Source organism: Cebus imitator, unplaced genomic scaffold (assembly GCF_001604975.1).
Source record: "Cebus imitator isolate Cc_AM_T3 unplaced genomic scaffold, Cebus_imitator-1.0 Scaffold21, whole genome shotgun sequence".
In the NCBI taxonomy this organism is placed as follows: domain Eukaryota; kingdom Metazoa; phylum Chordata; class Mammalia; order Primates; family Cebidae; genus Cebus; species Cebus imitator.
Genome location: NW_016107336.1, coordinates 11,030,625 through 11,052,794, shown reverse-complemented (window position 1 = coordinate 11,052,794; position 22,170 = coordinate 11,030,625). Strand labels below are relative to the sequence as shown.

Here is a 22,170-nt window from a genome sequence, read left to right as displayed (position 1 = left end):
CAAAAGGCATGTCTAATAAAATAATGCTGTCCAAAATGTATTAGGTTTGTGCAAAAGTAATGGCAAAAGCCGCAATTACTTTTGCACCGACCTAATACAAAGAACTCTTAAAACTCAACAAAATGTTATGAAAAAAATGGGTCAAATACCTTTGCAAATACCTCACCAAATAATATATAGAGATGGCAGCCAAGCATATAAAAAGATGATCCACATTGTGTGACATTATGGAAATGCAAAGTAAAACAAAAATGAGATACCACTATCCACCTGTTAGAGAAGGCTAATTCCAGAACTCAAACACCAAATGCTGACAAGGATATGGAGCACCAAGAGCTCCCATTCGTTGCTGGTGGGAATGCAAAGTGTTGTAGCCACCTTGGAAAACAGATTAGCTATTTCTTACAAAACTTGACATTCTCTTACCATATAATTCAACAATCACACTTCTTGGTATTTGTCTAAAGGAATTGAAAACACATCTCTACACAAAAACATTCACATGGATGTTCATTGCAATTTCATTCATGTCGTCAAACTTAGAAGCAACCAAGTGTCTTTCAGTAAGTGAATGAATACATAAAATCTGGTACATAAAATGATACATTATTCATTGAAATAATGTAATGATCTATCAAGAAATAAAAGACTTGGATGAAACTTAGATTCATATTACTAAAGAAGCCAGTCTGAAAAGGCTACATACTGTATGATTCCAATTATTAATATGTGACATTTTGGAAAAAGTAAACTGTGGAGACAGTAAAAGGACCAGTGAATGGCAGGGATTTGGTGAAGGGATAAATGAATAGGCAAAACACAGAGGATTTTAAGGCAGTTAAAATATTCTGTATGATACTGTAAGGTGGATACATGTTGTTTTACAGTTTTCCAAACCCATAAACTGTACAACACAAAAAAGAACCCTAATATAAAGAGTAAACTTGGAGTGATAATGATGTGTCAACACAGGCTCATCAGTTGTATTATAATAAATGTAGCACTGATGGGATGTTGATCATGGAAGAGGCTATTCATGTGTAGGGGCAGGGACTGTATGGAAAAGCTCTGTATCTCCTGTTCAATTTTCTGTGACCTTAAAACTGCTCTAAAATTAAAGTCTGTATTTTTTAAAAGGATTAAATTTCAAAGATTTGCCAGTTTTAAAGAACTGGGCATTACCTGCACATTGAAAAGTATGAATGATAAAAGCTTACCTCCTGATAGTGCATTGGGTCTCCCATCACAGGCAATCCCTGTAGATTGTGTCTCTATCAGCCCCTCTTGTCCTTTCTGATGACTTAAAATATTAAAATTGATGATGGCAAACTAAGTGAGGTTTTTCCTTCTGTTCATAGGAGAGATTGTTAGCTAACTTATGATTTCTAAGTTAGCTTTTCCACAATATATTTAGAATACTTTGTTTAATTACTGAAAGTAACACCAGATAAAATACATTTGCACTCTCTAGGAGGCTCTATGCTCACCTTGCAATTAATGTCTCACCATATCACCGATGAAGGCAGAAAACTGAGTATTTTGTTTTTTAAGAGAAAATCCATGCCAGCTAATATCATTTTAGAACAAAGTGAGAAGCATAATTGCATAGGGTTTAGAGCGGAAGTTCCTGCTCCATTGTTTATTTGCTACATCATCATCACCATAGTAAAGTACATCCATCCATTCATTTATACCTTTTTTTTCAAAAAGGAAGGTCTTGCTCTTTTGTCCAGGCTGGAGGGCTGTGGTGCTGTCGTGGCTCACAGCAGCCTCACACTCCTGGGCTCAAACAATCCTCTTGCCTTAGGCAAGTGTGGTTTTATCTCTTTATCGCTGACAGTTGATAAAGAGAACTCAGGCATTTTAGCCACATAATTTACTTTGCAAGGATGAGGGAGATTCAGCATCTTAATGTGTATTTGGACATAAGGGGTCTACTGTGGGATATTCTTTTTAGAGTATTCTTCAAGTCTGAAAGTCACATATTGCCAAAAAATTTATAAAACTCTCTTCATTTGAAAATAAAAATAAACTGGAAAAGCATGAAGCTCTCTTTGCAGAATCAAATATTTCACATTTGTTCTCATGAGGATGGCTTCAAATGACCACTGATGCTCCTCACTCTCCGGCTCCATTTCAGCTTCCCAAGAGGAGGGAGGAGGAGGTGGTCAGGAAGGTGGTGAGCACCTCACACTGAGGACCTTATGTCACAGGGCAGACTGACTGCTCCCAGACCCAGAGCCTAACCTTCACTGTGGCTGGTGTCTCTGACACCCATAAATTTCCTTTATGTATACTTGCATGCTCACTCATAGAGATGGTGGGAAAGGGCCTGTACAGGTAACCTGCTACATGCCAGGTATAATTCTAGACATCCTTCACATCGTTTTTGTTGCTGTTGTTTTGTTGTTGTCAGATATAAGTTGTGGCATTTCATTCCCATAGCAAACCATGTATGGACAAGGAGACTTGAGTTTTAGACAGAAAACTGATGACAAGGTCAGGATTCAAACTCACTGGTGTGTGAAAGACCAGGTGTTTCAGAGTTGCTCTAACAACTGGATGCTAATCCTGCATCAACTATGTACTATGTAACTGAGCAAATCACTCAACATCTGGGAACCTAAGTATCCTCCAGGGTCACAAAACAGTGCTTGCTTTGTTTATTAGACATGGTTATTATAAATATCATGATCATAAATGAGTCTGTTGAATACTCTATTGGGACAACCACCTTTTACAAATGTAGATTGCAATTGTCCTGAATCAGGGTCTAAAGTTCCTGCTGCTCCATCGGTCACTGATATTTGTTAAAAGTCTGTTATATGCTTCTGGGTCTTCTGCAACAGGATACACAGCTTAAAAAACAAGGGAAAATAGACTTTGTCCCACATCGTTTTCTTTTGTTTTACACCTGAAAATTGATTATTACCCACGTATGAATAAGGAGGTCAGTTTAACTCAGAAGCAAGGGAGGAAAGCATTCACCACTGACGCCTATACCACTAGCTCAGCTTCCCTGAAAATATATCACCATTGCCAGAGATCCATTATTTCAGTGTGCCACCATCACTTAGGACCCCACAGCCCCTGATCATTTGTTTCTGATTTCCCTTTAGCAACAGATGCATGTGAAACTGAGAGGTGGTTTTATTTCATCCTGATGACGTGACTGCAGCTGCTGGTATATAAATAAACTGGAGGCCACTCAGGGCATTTTTTTGTCTAAGACCTACAAAGGGTTTGGAATGTCAATTATTTTTTAGCTTTTTAAAAAGATGAGGAGCCTGTGAGAATGTCCTCTGCAAGTGATTTTAGCATCTTGACAAATACTCCAAAACGAGAATGTCTTCGTAAATATAATGTGACTATCAGAAGAGAAATAAACTAAATATAGGATGTGGTAATGTGGGTTTAATCATGGTAGTCAATTTTTCTTTCTTTTTTTTTTTTGCAGGTGTGTGAATTTAATTCCAATAACATGCTTTCTTGATTTCCTTCCCTTTTACCTGCTAACTTTTACATCATGTAACACCAAGAGATAACAATTATTAAGAGGTTGGTTCATTTCAAGGCAGAGGAAATCTTAAAACTTTCCACTACGACAAATAAATATTTATTATTTGTGTTAAATGAGGTGAGACAAGAAGACTTTATCTACAGAAAATTGTTATATGTGTGCATTACTAAAGCTGTTTTCCTTTTTCTCAGTAATGTGTATGTGTGTATTTCTCTTTCTTCCCTATTGCTGCAATTGTGAGGTTTAATTTGGTGGTGCAATTGCCACTCTGTAACTAATAGGAAAATTAGCTATGACTCTGAGGAGCTATTAAACCCTAGATACAGCAATGGAGTATTACACTTTGCCAATATTCCGTCTTTGAGAATGGAAGGAAATGAATATTAAGTAACTCTTCCAATACCTCCTTTTCAATACATATTTAATAGTACACGTCCTTTAACCAAAGAACACAGATGGTACAATGAAGTCTTAATTAGATTTCATGTTAGTTGCAATTAGTTACTGTTGCAAGTGTAAAATCTACAATAAAGCATTAAGAAATAACTTTAAGTTTGTCAAGTCACTTCAATATGTTAGGTCACTAGCCTTTGTGGATTGCAGTGTACATGTAACAGCTGAAGTTGACAGTGATGTAAATTCATATTTAAAACATGTTGTTGGTTAAAATTGTGTCTGGTTTGCAGGTTCTGAAGCAGTTTTTCTCAAATTATATATATATGAAAATATGAATATAAATGGCAACATTACCAACACTAAAAGAAAACCTAATTCTAGAATTTAGAGAGAATGTTTTCTAATAAATAGGCCAGTTAAGCCAGATTAAAAATAAAAACACAGCTGCAGACATATCTGAAATACAAGTGATGAATAACTAGATTTTATTTCATAAAAAATAGCTTGGGAGGTGGGTGGGTGATATTGCAGGAGTTAGAAATAAAAGTGGCATATCTCCCACTATTTTGCCTTGACCAAATAATTCTATAATAATGAAAAATAATATGCCCAGCTCTACCTCTTCTGCACATGTGCTGTTTTTTGAGACATCTGAGCATTCCTTACTCTCTCTGCCTCAACAGTGCCTCCCATTTCCATACCTTATTCTTACTTTTTATTTATTTTTGTATTCATTGAAAGTAAGAATCAAAGAAAAAATAGGAAGAGATAGGGTAAAGATGGTCAGACAGGCATTGAATCTTGATAGAATTTAGCTCTTACAATTAAACTAGGAGAGAATGACAAAAGGACTCATTAGGGGATGCTGGGTACAGTCAAGGTCCATGCCCTATATCATCTCAGACTGATAGGAAAATGGGGGGTAGAAACAGACAATGATTTCACATCAAGAGATCAGAAACAATGGAATAAGAAATATGAAGTCCCTTTCCAATGACACATCAACTCTAATTAGCTGATGGTAGCAGGTGGAGCAGGTTGTGTTTGCTGTGTTTTAAAAAGCTCTGCCCTTTCTTACTAGGAAGAGTTGCGTAATAAAATACCAGCATATATCATGGGAGAAGGGGAGTGATTTGCCATAAATTTCCATGTATTTAAAAATTACCTAAATATTCACTCATCTAAATTGATTTAATAAATTAAGGAATACAGATTCTGATAACTGACAATTGATTTTATGTTTCAGCTTGACTGGGCCATGGGATATCAAGATAGTTGGTCAAACAGTATTCCTGGTATGTCTGTGAGAGTGTTTTTGGTTGAGACTAACATTAAAATCGGTAGACATGAATAGGGCAGAACATGAGTGCATCTCATCCAATCAATTAAAGGCTTGAATAGAGTTTTAAAACTGACCCTCCCTGAAATAAGACAGGATTCTTGAATTGACTGCCTTCAGACTTCATATATAACATGGCCTTTTTTGGGTTAATGGACTTCAGACTGGAACACTGGCTCTGCCTGCCTCTCCGAAACCACTGACCCACCCTGCAGATTTTGAACTTAGCAGACTCCATAATTAAGTGAGGGAATTCCTTATTATATGTCTATATCTATATATCTATGTCTATCTGTTATCTGTCTATCTATCTATCTACTATCTATCTATCAACACATTCTATCAGTTCTGTTTCTCTGGATAACCCTGACTAATATGCACATTAATGAGGAAACTTATTATTCTTAAAATCACATTGTAAAGACTATTTAAGCTCAGAAACGGTTGATGTAAAATAAAAAAGATGAAACTGATACTTTATATACAGCATTACTACGTTATATAATATGTGTACATACATATAAAGAAGACTTGAAAATAATATAGAAAGTATTGATAGTGGTCATCTGTGGGTGTTGGAATTATTAGATCATTTCATTTTTTTCCTTTTTAATTGTCCAGATTTGTAAATTCTTTATAATTAATATACTTTCCTCCTTAATTGGTAGGAAATACGTCATTATTTAACAAAAATATAAGCAGTTTAAAAGACAGAACCATAGTTAAAATTTTGCTGCTTGCAATGAAGAATAAAGAGTAATTCAGTTCCCATGAGAGCAAAAGCAAAGCATATGTCAAAGAACTGAAGTAACAATTTCTTTCAGCAGGTATCCTACCTGAACAGATGGTATTTAGGAAAAAAAAATCACTGTACCTTAATGTAAGGTGGAGGTACAATTTTTCTAAAAGTTGACATTGAAAATAGATGACATTTGGGGACATCCAATTCCTTTCCCCAAGAACAGCCTACTCTCTACATATTTGTAGATGTTCTTTTTAAAGAGATTTGTTTCCAGGGGACCAGACGTCCTTGATATCCAGTTCTTGCCACCATATAAAACCTGAGACATGAAAAAAATCAGAGGAAAAAGATGTCATATTTCTTACTGTGGCATTATTTACTGTTTTCATTACAGATTAGTGAAACATAGTTCGGTGTAGAATAGACATTCCTCCCTAAGTCTGTTCTTCTTTTACTTTTCGTTTCCTATTTAATTAACATAATTTATGAAAATCTTAACGTGTGTATATGTATGTGTGTGTATATATGTGTATATATACACATGTGCACAGATACACATAAAAATGCATGTGCACATATACACATGTGATTATTATATACATGTCGGTGTGTATGTATGTATATACATGTATATGTCTTCTTTCACCATCTGCCCTTTCTTACCCATGGACTGTATGATTATGATTTTGTCTCCCTTACTTAATCTCTGAATTCAGAGACTGTATGCCACCGTTTGCTTTCAGAGTTCCAGCCCAGGCTTATAGATTGTTGAGTATTTTGTCTGTTTCTTCATGATTTGAAAAATAATGAACAAATGACCATATTTTCCTCCTCCCCTTTTTCTTGCCCCTCCTTTTTCTTCTCACTTTTATACTTTGGATATCTGGTTTCTGGTAGCTGAATCAGTTGACAACTGACTAACATAAATTCCCAGCTATAAATCTGGGACAGCAATTAAAGCCTTACAAGGATTCTGTGCAGTCACACAGCTAGTAAAGTAAATTGTTAGAGGGGTTTTGGGATTGGAGCACTGTTCAGAATATGTATATCCCCTTCTATTTTCTTCTGTTTTTAATTGACTTGTCTTAGCTTCTGTTTCTTTGTCTTTTGTCCTTTTCTTTTTCATCTCCTTCATACATTCCATCTTCTTTCTTTTTACTTTCTGTACTTTGCAGACAGATTAGACAAAGGCTACAAAATGATCTGATGGCTAACAAGAACCAAAGATGGCCTCCAGTTAATCATCCTGCATGAGCAGCAGGAATGCCTCGTGTATCACAACAGCAGCTGAAGGCTGAGCTCCTGTAGTGAGACAAGAAAAACTTAGCTGGAGGAAGGTTAATGTAGGAGTTAGAACTTTCCCCATCTGGGGTAAATACTGACGTGACTAGCATTTCTTGTATGACCTTGGTTAAGTCTCCCAACGTTTCTATACCTCAGTTCCTTTATCTGTAAGCTGGGAATAATAATAGTTTCTTATGGAGTAAACAGGCATTTTAAATGAGTGAACATAAGTGACTAACTAAAATGAAATTGCTGTTTCTGTGGGCCAAAACCTGACAAACACTAGCAATTTTGTAAGTTTTAGTTTAATACAAAACTCTCTTACAAAAGTGCATAATGCCAATCCCTCTGTAAATGTTAACTATTCTTGTTATAATTACCATTTTTTTAAGAAACAACAACAGAAAAGTAAAATGTCTTGTCTGTGGTGTCAGTGGTGGCTGAATGGATCTGAGGCCTTGAGCATTTTATTGGGTCAAGAGGGTGCAGTGGCTGAATAGTGTCCCCCCAATATATTCATCTCCTAATCCCTGGAAGCTGTGAAAATTACCTTGTTTGCAAAAATCTTTGCAGATATAACTAAATTAAGGATCTTGAGAATGGGAGATGTCCTGCATTATGTGACTGAGCCTCAAGTTCAATGATAAGTGTTCTTATTAAGAGAGAAGCGGGGGAGATTTGACAGACAGAAGAGGAAGCAAAAATGTGACCTTGGAGGAAGAGATGGGAATTAAGTGCCACCCACCATGAAATGTCAGGAGCCATTAGAGTTAAAAAAAAGACAAGAAACAGGTTCCCTTCTAGAGTTCCAGAGGGAGTCTGGCCCTGCAGACACCTTGATTTAGGCCAAGTGATACTGATTTTGGACTTCTGGTGTCTGGAACTGTGAGTGAATAAAAATCTGTTGTTTGAAGCTACCAAGTTTGTGGTGGTTTGTTACAGAAGCCCTGGGAAAGTAATACAGAATGCAACCATATTCTGTGGCCAGAGTTAGGCAATTCACAGGACAGGTTTAGACTCTGATGTTCTAATCCCTCGGAACCCATCAGATCTCATTTTCAATTTTATGGCTCTAACTGGCTGCTGTATTGGACTTTCAGGAAAGTCTGTGAGGTTGAAAATTGGTATTCTCCTAAATGCCTGCAAGTGTAATGATATATGGATATCTCTCCCTGCCTGCCAGAAGAAGTCAGCACCTGCATGCTTTGTGTGTTGAACAACTCAGAGAGAGAGAGAGAAAAAAAAGACTAAGTCCATAGACAATCTTACAAATATCCCCTCATCCTCTCTGTATCTCCTGAAAATGTTTTCTTCCAAGCAGTCCAATCCAATTGTTCCTCCATTACAAACCAATTATTACAGAATGAGTTCATATAAAAAAGGGAGTTCTGATATTGATCAGGTTTCACACTGATCCAACTGCATTCTTTTGGTTTTTGTTTGTCTCACCTGAAAACTCTCCCTCTTTGATCACCTGATGATCTAAAAGCATATATTAAGTATTTAAAGCAATGTCAGGACTGACATTTTAGCTAGTCCTTCCCTCCACTTCCTTCTTATTCTTATTTTTATAAATTTAAAATAAAACATGATTAACATTTACCCTGATGTTTAAGAAATATGTGCAATTAAGAAAAATTATACTGACTTTCTATTTAAAAATTCCCCCAACAACCAGTTTTGAAGTAAATGGCCATTTGGATAATTAAAGGACACAGACTCATGAGAAAATTGTTTCCTTTTCATGTAAACAATCATGGATAGCCATTTACCATTCCTACATTGGGCTAATAGGCTGTGTGTATGCCTGGGTATTTGCGGAAATTCCCTTTGTCACATTGACCTCTACCGGATGAAATGTCCCGTCAAACCAGCTCAGCCTAAAACCTTCCTCCTATTGCTTAGGGCTCCAGTCTAAAACCCCAGCCAGAAAGCCGAGGGAAAGTAAACGGGCAGAGGAAAATACAGCAAAGGAGGCAGGCAAGTGAGGACAACGAATGGAGGTAGTGAAGTGCACGAAGCTTATAGAAAAGTAAAGAGGGAAAATGTAGGTGGGGAGAAGTTTCAACATTCACAACCTCATCAGCCTTTAGCAATCTCTGCCTGGTCTAAAGGGGACGTAAGCAATTCAGCAGCTGTCTAGTTGATCTGATCATTTAATTACCTGTTGATCTTATTTGTTATTTTTATTTTCTCTAATTACCCAAGTTGAATGTCTCCACTGGTCAAATATACGGACACTTATGAGTCTTCATTTGGCAAGCCTCTACGTCACTTTGAGCTAAGCAGGCTCAGCCTAGAAGAGAATCAGCAACACAAAACCAACTATTTCAGCAACGTGAGATGTATCCACTCTCATGGAATTAATGACCTAAATCAGGTATTTGATGATGCATCTGAGAGTTGGACTATGAAAAACCCAACTATATCATCCAAATGTGGACAGGGAAATGCTGTGGAATGTAAGATTTTCCTTTCTTTTTCATAATCGGTTTCCCGTTCAGTGGCTAAAGTACACTCTTTCAACTTTTTATCGTCATGTCATCTACAATGTTGTGAGGTTTGTGGTGTGCAGTAATCAGCCCTATGAGTAAGGTAAGCATCAATTCTGCTGGCAATCCAAGTTTCCCTGTCCTGTTTGCCAGTTAAGGTAGTAGGGCCCTGTCTCTGCACTTTCTTTGCCATCAAAAGAACCTGCCCAAGGAGGCATCTTTTCAGGCTTGTTTAAAAAATATACAAAAAAAATGCAGCCTCCATCACTTCCTTTTGTCTTTATTTCCTTACACTTTCCTCAGTTCTTTTTTTATCCTCAGCATTCTACCTTTGAGAAAGGTATGCTCCATAATGCAGCTTGACTTAAATTATGACCCTGCTGCACTATTTCTTTGAGTTGCTGTTTTCCCTGCCTGTTCCAGCTGCTGAGCACAATTGCTACAGCTCAATTATTAAAGAGATACTAAAAATAGCCCAGTGCAAGGCTGTTGACAAAGAAAAATCATTCAAACACAGCAAGAGACACAACCTGGGCAGCAAGCTTTCACTGTTATTAGATCCTTAATTCTCCCGCCTCCTTTTCTCTTTATGCCTTGCCTTTTTTTTTCTTTCAGCAATAATAAAGTAATAGGCAGCTTAAAGATCTCTTTTTTGTACCCACAGGAATTTGCATAAGCTGATGACTGCTTTGCTAGTGCAACGACTCCTTACTAAAAAAGCATAACTTTGACTTAGGAGCCAAGCTGCAAAGCTGCATGCAGAGGAATTTACAAATGATTCTTTCCCTTGTGAGTGGTGTGTGAGACATATTCACTAAGACCTGCCATTCTCCAAAGTGCCCCTCCTGAGATGTATCAGATTTGAAATTAGAGTTTTCCTCCTGAGATTCTCTTTAGAAAAACTGAATATTAGAAGTTACAAAAATTAGAATTATTAGACAAAAATGTCCTCATGCTTAAAGAGTTACAACCCCACTATTTCCCCCTTCCATACTATGTGACACTGCTTGACACAAATTATTGAACTCTCTGAGTATTACTTTTCCTATCTATGTATCTATCTATCTGTAAAATGTTAACTGAAAGTATTCATTTTGTCATAGAAGGACATTGTAATATAATCAATCTTGAAAAGCTGTGAAATCCTCAGTGCTTTAGTTCGCCAGTCTGGGTCATTATGTGTAGATAATGAAAAAAAGTAAAAAAGATAGAAGAAAATATTTTTAAAAAAACACTGTACATTTCTGAGAATAGAATATAGAATGTGTTTATTAACAGAAATTACTGAGAATCAGGCAAATGAAAGAAAAGAAACCGACACATGGTAACATTTTGAAAAGTTCAAATTGTTTTTCTCCAAGCACTTATGTAGGAACACACACACACACACACACACACACACACTCACTCACTCATACACACACAATATTAATTACTGCCTGTCTACAATGAAAATAAAAATTATTAACAACAGAATTTATGCACTAATATGTATTGTCTAAAAAGGAAATTTTCTATGATTTCTAAAGGAAAAATTGTGTGTGCAAGTAAGTTAGTGTTTTTATGGCAAAGAGAAAAAAAATCACCTATAGATATCCAGGAATTCAGAAAATCTACCATCCTTGTTCCTTTCCTGAAAGTGTTACCTGAAGAAATATAGTGGTTGATAGGACTAAATGAAAACAAAAACATTAAGAATGAGGAAGACATTCCGTTGGGGGAAAAAGGATTATGGAAAATAAAACCTATAAAAATAGGATCTATGTTTTATTACTTGCTGATAATTTATGAGACCCATAAATATCAAAATAATTTCTGACAGAGACCAAATGTGAGTCAAAAAGGAAGAGCATCTTCTATGAAATCCCCCATTCTTATAATAAAAAAGGGAAAATTGGCACAAACAAGTATAATATGAAAAATTGATATTAAATGATCAATTACTCTTTATCCTTTTGGAAATGCATATGTATATGACTATTTTATATTAAAAGTAATGGAAACTAAAACAAAAATAAGAGTAATCATTTATAAATCAATGAGGAAAAGAGTATATATATATTTTAAACAATACAAAAAAATTTTAAAGCAAAGAGACATAAAAACATGCAAAAAGCAAAAGCAAAGACAAAAATGCAAAAATTAAGATGTGGGACTTCATTAAACTTAAAAGCTTCTGCACAGCAAAAGACATAGCACAGTAAAAGGCAGCCTACGGATTGGGAGAAAATATTTGTGAACTACATATCTGATAAGGAGTTAATATCCAAAATATATAAAGAACTTACACAACTCAATAGCAAAAACCCCCACAAATAACCCAATAAAAACTAGGCAAAGGACCTGAATAGACATTTCTCTGAAGAAGACATAAAAAATGGCCAATAGGTATATGAAAAAGTGCTCAATACTCCTAATCGTCAGGGAAATGCAAATCAAAACAACAATGAAATATCATCTCATTCCTGAGGGGATGTTTTTTGTAAAAAAGATAAGAGTTAACAAGCGCTGGCATGAGTATTGTATTAGTCCGTTTACATACCGCTATAAAGAACTGCCTGAGACTGGGTAATTTATAAAGAAAAGAGGTTTAATTGATTCACAGTTCAGCATGTCTGGGGGAGGCCTCAGGAAACTTACAATCATGGTGGAAAGTGAAGGTGCAGCAGGAAGGAGAAGTGCTGAGTGAAGGGGGACGAGCCCTTATAAAACCATCTGATCTTGTGAAATCAAACTCACTATAAGGAGAACAGCATGAGGGAAACCACCCCCATGATTCAACTACAACCACCTGGTCTTTCCCTTGACATGGGGAATTATGGGGATTACAATTCAAGATGGGATTTGGATGGGAATACAAAGCCTCATCATATTGGGTATGGAAGAAAAGAAAATCCATCCACACTATTATTAGCCACATAGATTGGAGCAGCTACTGTTTAAAACAGGGTGCAGCTTCCTAAAGAAATTAGAAATAGAACTACCATGTGACCTGGCATTCCTCCTTTGGGTAAATAACCAAAAGAAATAAAATAATCACCTCATAAAGATATCTGCATTCCATATTCATTGCAGCATTATTCATAATATCCAAGATATGGAAACAACCAAAATGTCCATCAATGGATGAATGCATAAAGAAAATGCAAGATATATATCTCATACAGATCATATATATATAAACATATCATATATATATATAAGTGTATGTGTGTTTGTGTATATATATATAATGGAATATTATTTAGCATTTAAAAAGGGGACAATCCTGACATTCAAACAACAGGGCAAAACTAGAGATTATTATGCTAAGTGAAATAAGTCAGAAAGAAAAAATATTCTATGATCTCACTCATGTGAAATATTTAAAATATGAATACATACAAACAGTAAAACAGGAGTAGGGTGGAAGGGAGATTGTAGGGATGTGGGAAGATGCAGGTCAAAGGTACAAGGTTCCAGTTATAACTGTATTTATAATAAAGGAGTCAATTATCCAAGAAGATATAACAGTTTCTAATATTTATGAACTTAACAACAGAATGTCAAAATACCTGAGGCAAAAACTGATAGAAGGGCAAAGAGAAATAAATAACCCACTATTGTAGCTGAAGATTCCAATAGACTTCTTTAGTAATTTATAGATCTTTATAGATCAAACAGGCAGAAATGTAATAAGAATATAATACATATGAAGAGCACTATCAAACAATTTGATCTGGTTTATATTTATAGAATAATTCATTCAACAGTGGCAAAATACATTCCTATGAATCTCAAATGGAACCCTTACCAAAAAAATTTTTTGACAGTTTTAAAGTAATACACATTATACAAAATATATCCTCAGACCACAATAAAATTAAACTAGAAATCAATAACAGAAAGATGGCTTGAAAATCCCAAATACTTTGAAATTAAATAACACACTTCCAAATAACACGTGGGTTAAATAAGCTATTTCAAAAAAATTTTAATTTAAATTTAAATGAAAACAATACAACATATCAAAATTTTGGGATGCAGTAAAAGTAGTACTCAGAGGGAAATTAATAACTTTAAGTGCATATATTAAAAAGGAAGAATTACCTGCAATCAGCAACCTAAGATTTCACATTATAAAAATTTTAAAATGACCAATTACAGGTTAAAGCAAGCAGAATGAAAAATACCCTAAGAATCAATAAAATCGAAAACAAGAAAACAATAAAAAAATCCATGAAAGCAAAAGCTGATTCTCTGAAAATAAAAGATCAAAGACATCAATAAATCTTTAGATAGGCTGAGAAGAAAACAGAAGAAACAAATTACCATTATCAGAAGGGTCACTGAATCCATGAATATTAAAAGGACAGTGAAGCAATACTACAAATAACTTTATGGCCTCACATTTGATAATTCAGATAAAACGAACTATTTGGAAACACAAATTACCAAAGCTCACTCGAAGTAACAGATAATCTGAATAAGTTTATATTTATTAAATATATTGAATAAAAAATAACAATAACAACAGAAAACCTACCATGCCCCGATGGTAGAGTCACTCATTCTACTAATAACATTAAGAAAAGATATCTTTTGTCCACAATTTCTTCCAAAAACTAAAAGTAGATACTACAATTACTAATAATTCTATGAGACCAGGATTATTCTAATCCCAATCCCGGATACAGTAGAGGAGAATTTATATAACTCCATAAAGAACATACAGTAGTCTCATCTTAACCATGGTTTTGCATTCTGCAGTTAATGTTACCACATTAACATAATTTTATTCCAGTATATTATTATAATTTTTCCATTTCATTAATTATTGTTAATCTCTTCGGCACTCAATTTGTAAATTAAACATTATTGTAAGTATGTAAGTATTAGAACAACCATAGTATAAGTTGGGTTCATTAATGTCCATGACTTCAGATATCCATTAAGGTCTTGGAATGTATCCCCCATGGATATGGGGGGACTACTACAATACACCAAAAACCTACAGGTAATATGTTTATTCACGAGAAACAGGATGGTGTCCCCCAAATGTTTAAAACAAAGCATGGATAAACTATTTTACCATTCTATTTTATATCTTACTAGAAGCCCTGGTTTTAAAAAAGTGCAATAAAAGGTATACAGAGAAGAAAGAAATAAAACTGTTTTCATTTGCAGATAATATGATTGTGTATAAAATCCCCCAAAAAGGAGAGAAACTCCTAGAGCAAATAAAGTGTAGTAAGGTCACAGGAGACCATATAATGTACAAAATAAAATTGCTTTACTCTATACCAGCAATGAACAATTGGAATCTGAAATTAAAAATCAATATCGGTTACAATAGCCCTACCCCCAAAATTACATGCTTAAATATAAATCTAGCAAAATATGAACATATCCTACATGTTATTAATTATATACCTCATGAAACAAATCAAAGATTATCTAAATAAATGGAGATTAGAAGACAGTATTGTTAAGATGTCAATTCTCTGTGTGATATATAGATTCTCATAATCCCTATCAAAATACCAGCAAGTTATTTTCAGATAATGGCAAATTGATTCTAAAGTTTATATTGAAAGGCAAAATATCTAGAATAGCAAAAACAATACTGAAATAGAAAAATGAATTTCAAAGGATCACACAACCTGATTTCAGGACTTACTAGAATACTACTTCAAGACAGCATGGTATTGGTTAAAGAATGAATGCATAGATCAATAAAGAGAGCCCAGAAATAGGTTCACACAAATATAGTCAATTGATCTTTGACATATGAATAAAGGCAATTCATGGAACAAAGCACAGTCTTTTCAATAAACGGTGCTGGAAAAACTGGATACTCATTTACAGGAAAAAAAAAATCCATTGGCTGGCTGTGGTGGCTCATGCTTGTAATGGCAGCACTTTGGGAGGCTAAGGTGGGTGGATCATGAAGTCAAGAGTTTGAGACCATTCTGCCCAACACGGTGAAACCCTGTGTCTACTGAAAGTACAATAATTAGCCAGGCATGGTGGTGTGTGCCTATAGTCCCAGCTACTTGGGAAGCTGAGGCAGGAGAATCTCTTGAACCCAGGAGGCAGAGGTTGCAGTGAGCCGAGATCGGGCCACTGCACTCCAGCCTGCCAACAGAGTGAGTCTGTCTAAAAAAACAAAAAACACAAAAAAATCCATCGAATCCAGCTAGACACAGATCTACACCTTTTACAAAGTTAACTCTAAGTGGGTCATCTAAAATGCAAAACTATAAAACTTCTAGAAGAAAATATAGGTAGTCTTAGGTAACTTTTTAGTTACAGCAAAAAGAATGATGTCTGAAATTTTTAAAATAAACTTTTAAAAAATACTTTGCTTTGTGGTAGACAGTGGTAAAAGAAAAGATGAGCCACAGAGAAAATACCTGCAAAACACACAAAAATTTAATTTCAAAACATAATAGTGAAACTGAAAACTGAACTCAGAAGTTTATTCTTAAGAAAAGCTAATAGAATTATCCAGGAAAAACAAAACTCACAATGTTACCAATTTGAAAGCTGATATAACTATAGGTGTAAATAAATATTCAACATATATGAATCTATTAATTACCAAATTTGACAAAATCAACTGTATGTACCTGAACAGAGAAATAATATACAAATTCAAAACATCCAAAAATACCAATATAACTGCCTAAATGAGTCTATCCAGATGATTTTATGAATAAATTATGTCAGATATTTTTTGCTATTTATATGATCTGAAAGAAAATGATATGATGCTTTGCAATTAATTTTGATGAAGGTAAAATTTCTTGGTAACCAATCTCATTGGAGAAACGATTTTGTTTTTATTTTGTATTGTAATCCAGGTACTGAATAAATGCATGTATATTTATTAAAAGAATAGGTTCTAAAAAGAGAAACTTCTTTACCCAAGGAATTAAGACTTATTAAAATTTTGTAATTTTAAGGTAAAAAATATATTTTTAAAATCTTGATATAACTTCATTATACAGATATATTAATATAAAATATAGTAATGGGACTGTAATATACTGATGCATTACAATGAAAAATGTAATCCCTAAAGAGATGCTGTAAATGCTGAAAACACATTTGATTATATTAACTTACATATCTTATAAAAATTCTTGATATAAAAATAGTATATTATGCATTCTATCTCAAAGGAATAGTTGATGTTTATCTTAATAGTAACATGATACATTCCCAATGAAGTTAACAATAAAAATAGTGAACAAACATTGTGGTTTGACATTGATCTAGTTCTTGCTGGCTAGAACATTGTGATCAGACAGATTATACATATAATAAGTGGTATAAATTATCACATCTTTTTATTGAATGTGTGCCAAATATTTAATTCAGAGTTTGACATATAACATATGCATAATAAGTAATAGTTACTATTAGCAATAATGTTTATTTATACATTAAACATAAACTATAACATGATTAAAACCAATTAAGATAACTCAACAAGAGAAGAATTTTTTTAAATGATGCCCAGAGATGAAGTACTTATAAGAAAATTAGATGGAAATAGAATGGGGAAATTTTCCATTCATTATAGCAACAAAAATTAAAATGCTTAGTATAACAATAATTGTACAGGATCTTTTTAGAAATGACTGTATGACAACCACAGTTCATTATTTGATCAATGGAAAAATTTTACATAAAAACAGATCCTTATTATAACCTTAGATATTGATATGGTTTGGCTGTGTCCCCACCCAAATCTCATCTTGAATTGTAGTTCCTATAATCCCCACATGTTATAGGAGGGACGTGGTGGGAAGTAATTGAATCATGGGGGAGTTTCTTCCATGCTATTCTTATAATAGTAAGTTCTTACGAGATCGATGGTGTTAGAGGGCTTCCCCCTTCACTCCGTTCTCATTCTTCTCTCCTGCTGCCATGTGAAAGACATGTTTGCTTCCTTTTCTGACATGTTTGTAAGTTTCCTAAGACTTCCCCACCTGTGCTGCACTGTAAATTAATTAAACCTCTTTTTTTAATATAAGTTACCTAGTCTCAGTTATGTCTTTATTACCAGTGTAAGAACAGACAAATACAGATGCATAAATTCAATACAGTATAGATGCTGATTCTATCCAAGTTGATTCTACTTAACATTCCACTGGGATTATATGAGGAACTACACAAAATTATTCTTTAGTTTATCTGCAAAAAAATAAAAAATAAAAGAGCAAACTGGAAACTTTGTAAATAAAAAAGAGGAATCGGCAAAATTTGGTGCAGAAAAAGTCAAACAGCAGTGAAAGTGCCTATGCAGTTGAGAAATAGACTCAAAAGCTTGTATTTTTCTTTGTTTCTTTTTTTTGTTCAAATTTTACTTTGGATTCAAACGTGCAGGTTTGTTACATGGGTACAATGCATGATGCTAAGGTTTGGGGTATACATAATCCCATCACTCAGGTACTTAGCATAGTACCAGATAAATAGTTTTCCAGCCCACTCTCTTCCTCCTGTCCACCCAATAGTAATCCCCAGTGTCTCTCATTTTTATCTTTATGCCCATACACACTCAATGTTTAGCTCCCACTTACAAGTGAGAATATGCAGTATTTGGTTTTTGGTTCCTATGTTAATTCACTTAGGATAATGACCTTCAGCTGTGTCCATGTTGCTGCAAACGACATGGTTTTATTCTTTTTTCATGGCTGCATAGTATTCCATGGTGTGTGTATGCCACATTTCCTTTTTCCAATCTGTCATTGATAAGCACCTAGGTTGATTCCTTGTCTTTGCTATTGTGAATAGTGCTGCAATGAACATATGAGTGCATGTGTCATTTCGGTAGAATGACGAAAAGCTTATTATAATCACTTATAAACTACAATTAGAATTTCAAGCAATGGATAAAATAATTAATTCAATAAATTGTGTTTGGGCCAGTTGGCAAGGTATGTTAGAATACTAACATCCAATTAAATGTATTAATATTCAAATGTAATAAAATAAATTTATAAAAATACTAGATAGATCTATCATTTTGAGTTGCTGAAAGTAGTTCATATTATGACAGATTCAGAAATCATAATATAAAATACTGATAGACTTATTACATAAAAACTAACATAAGTCTTTTAATGTAAAATCTCTGTGGGCAAATTAAAAAGCAAGCAATAAAATGAAAGATATATTTAATAATGGAGGGTCACTTTCAAAGTGTGATACGACATGATACACACATAATCATGTATGTATTTTAAAAAATATATTCTACTAGAAAAAATAGTGAAAGGATTACATAGGTAATTAACTAAAATAACTCAGCTGCTATTAATTTTATTATGGCAATTTCTCATTTACAGAAATTTAGAAAATACAACATTAAGGAACAAAGCTATCTCATATTTAGTTTTTAACTTGGCAAAGATATAACTATGGATTAAAGGCTAGTGCCAGAGATGGTGTAGGGTGATCGACAGCCTCACATAAGTTAGAATTACAGATCAGAGCAAGTTTTGTAGAAGGCAATTTGATGAAATGTAATAAAAGTCTTAAAAATTTATATGCCCTTTAACCTAAAATTTCCACCTCTAAGTTTACTTACTTAAGTGACGAAACAAAATATTTCAAAGGTTTGTAAAACGATTAAGGAGAACATTTCTAAAGTAAATGTAAGTGATGGATAAGAGAAATACATTAAAGAATATAAAAGACTACTAGGAGCTTTAAAACATGATAGTGTAAAATACTTTTTTTGGATTAAAATAAATACATTACACATAGTTACTTGAGAAAAGAAAAATTTAAAGTTATATTATGATCTCATATGTATATGCATAAAAATATGAAGAAATACATATGTGTATATATATATAATTAATGTATGGATGCATGGTGGTTGGATTAGGCTGAACATATCTTTGCTTTTTATGTTGTTCTTGCTTATATTTTTTTTAATGTTTTCTCCAAACCTTAATTATAAAATACAGTTAGTGGAAACTAAGTTTACAATAGCCAATGACCACTTCAGGAAGATTGAGAGCTATCATCTAAACAAACCCTACACACTAAGAATTGTGCTATTTTGTCGCATATTTATATTATTCAATGCGAACACCCATAAGTGTCATCTCACAGTGATATGCTGAGACCTGATTTAACTGGATAAGATGGACAAAAAGCACCATTAAATTTATCTGTGTTCAAAATCCCGATGTTCATCAACATTTAATAGCCTGAGAATTTTACTATACATGCTAAGTACCACAGAAACAAGCATGGGAACTAAACTCCACGTATAAAGTCATTGTGATAGTCAGCATCCACATTGATCCGGGAAGATACACTTTTACTAGTTCTGATGACAGCATCCATACATTTCCTGCTAGTATCTGGTGAGGAGATTTTCTAAACTTCCCTTCACTATCTTATACCTGTGGTCTTCGGTGTGAATCCGAGTCCCATTCTACCTTTATGATACATTGTGAAATCAATATAAACCAAGCAGAACATCATTCTTGGAAAGCAAAAGTATCAGTCAGAGCTCCAAATTTGAAGTTCTCTGACATTTCTGCCTTTGTAGTTTCTGTTTAAAAATTCCCTCTGCTATAGTTTTTCTTTATTCTCTGAGTCTGTGATTAATCCTTCTGGCCACCAAGGACAGGATGAATGTCAGAGTAGAGAATGACAGGAAATTGGTGCAGAAAGAGAAAGAAACTAAAGGCACATCATTTTATTTGTAATTTAATGTCCTGGCTGTAAGACACTGACTGGAAGTCTTCCAGGTAAAGGATGAAATGAGTAAGGAAAATCACCAGATTACAATAGTCTTCCTTAACTGGTGGGGCTTCCGCATGAACCTCACACACCACGCTAGCAGCAAAAATCCAGAAGAAATCAAGAGAAAATGTGTCTTCAGAACAGAGGCCACACACAATTTTATAAGAAAGTATAGCGACAACAAACTGCACTGTGAATTGGAAGTTGTTATCCCCGCAAATTCCTCTCCTACGTTTCCACACAGTATTTTCCAGCATATAGTCAAATACCGCATTTCAAGTACAGGTATTGATCGACTTACGACCTATGCAACTTACGGCCATTCGACTTTACGACCACAATAGCTAGCCACGGCTGCTCCTGGCAGCGCAAACGTTGCCCAGCTGGGCGTACGACAGTGCGGACCAGCTTCCGGCAGCACTACCATCTCCGCGTGCATATAGCCTACTCAACTTACAACCAAATCGTGTTACGACCGGTCTGTCAAAAACCAATCGTGGTCGTAAGTCGAGCACTAGCTGTAGTTATAATTAGCAGAATATGGTATCACTATGAAATCTGTGCATAGACATTGACATTTTAAAAACTAGGAGAAATATAAGAAGCAATTTTAAAGGCAAGTATACATCAGGAGAATAATTATTCCAGGACACAAAAGGGTTCAAGTAGTTCTCCATTGTGCTAGGAAAAAAATAATGAAAACATATTTTCTAAGAAAGGGAGACAACATGAAAAATACAAAGATAGGTGAAGAAAAATGAGCATATGTGATGCATATATTATTTATAAAAGTGAAATTAAATAAATGGAAAATAGGAACAGAAACATCTGAATTATGACAGCACCTATATGATAATAATTAGCATCCAGAGATCACAGGAGAACATGGTTTTATAGTAATAACTAGGAACGAAAAATAATGTATAAGAGTTTTGTATCCAACCAAAATATGCTTCAGTTGCAAACACAATCTAGCAAGGTAAAACAGGAAGGATTTAGGAAATATGCCTTAGGCTTGTCTTTTTTTTTGAATTAAAACAAAAAAAATTTTAAACTATGAGATGAAATCTAAACAACCAAAAAGATGGATTAAAAATAAGGAACTCAGAAATATTAAAGTCATGGTAAAAGAACAAGCAGCACACAGTAATGAATTTACATATTCAACTAAAATTAACCTATTCCTCAAACATGGGTAGAAAACCAAATATAAAGTCTATAAATCCTGATTGTGTTAAAGTAATAATATTAACCAAAAACTGGTAGAGGAGAGAACATCAGGGATAGTTTAAAAGTATTTAATTCTTTGTTAAAATTGGGTCAATAAATCTGTTAACATTAAGACAGAAAAAAATGCCTGGCACGGTGACTCATGCCTGTAATCCCAGCACTTTGGGAGGCCAAGGTGGGCAGATCACAAGGTCAGGAGTTCGAGACCAGCCTGACCAACATCGTGAAACTCTGTCTATACTAAAAATACAAAAAAATTAGCAGGGTGTGGTGTTACCCGCCTGTAATCCCAGGTAATCAGGAGGCTGAGGCAGGAGAATCGCTTGAACCTGGGAAGCAGAGGTTGCAGTGAGCCAAGATCATGCCATTGCACTTCAGCTTGGGTGACAGAGCAAGACTTTGTCTCAAAAAA

General features: G+C 34.4%; 1 protein-coding gene across 1 annotated transcript in view; it reads right to left on the bottom strand.

Moving 5' to 3' along the window:
• Positions 1 to 20,955, bottom strand: part of LOC119470069 — a 162,168-nt gene extending 141,213 nt beyond the window's left edge. Inside the window, exon 1 of the mRNA XM_037736029.1 lies at positions 20,846 to 20,955. Within this exon, the coding sequence (XP_037591957.1) occupies positions 20,846 to 20,955 (110 nt within the window). The remainder of the gene's footprint in view (positions 1 to 20,845) is intronic.
• Positions 20,956 to 22,170: the final 1,215 nt, after the last annotated feature.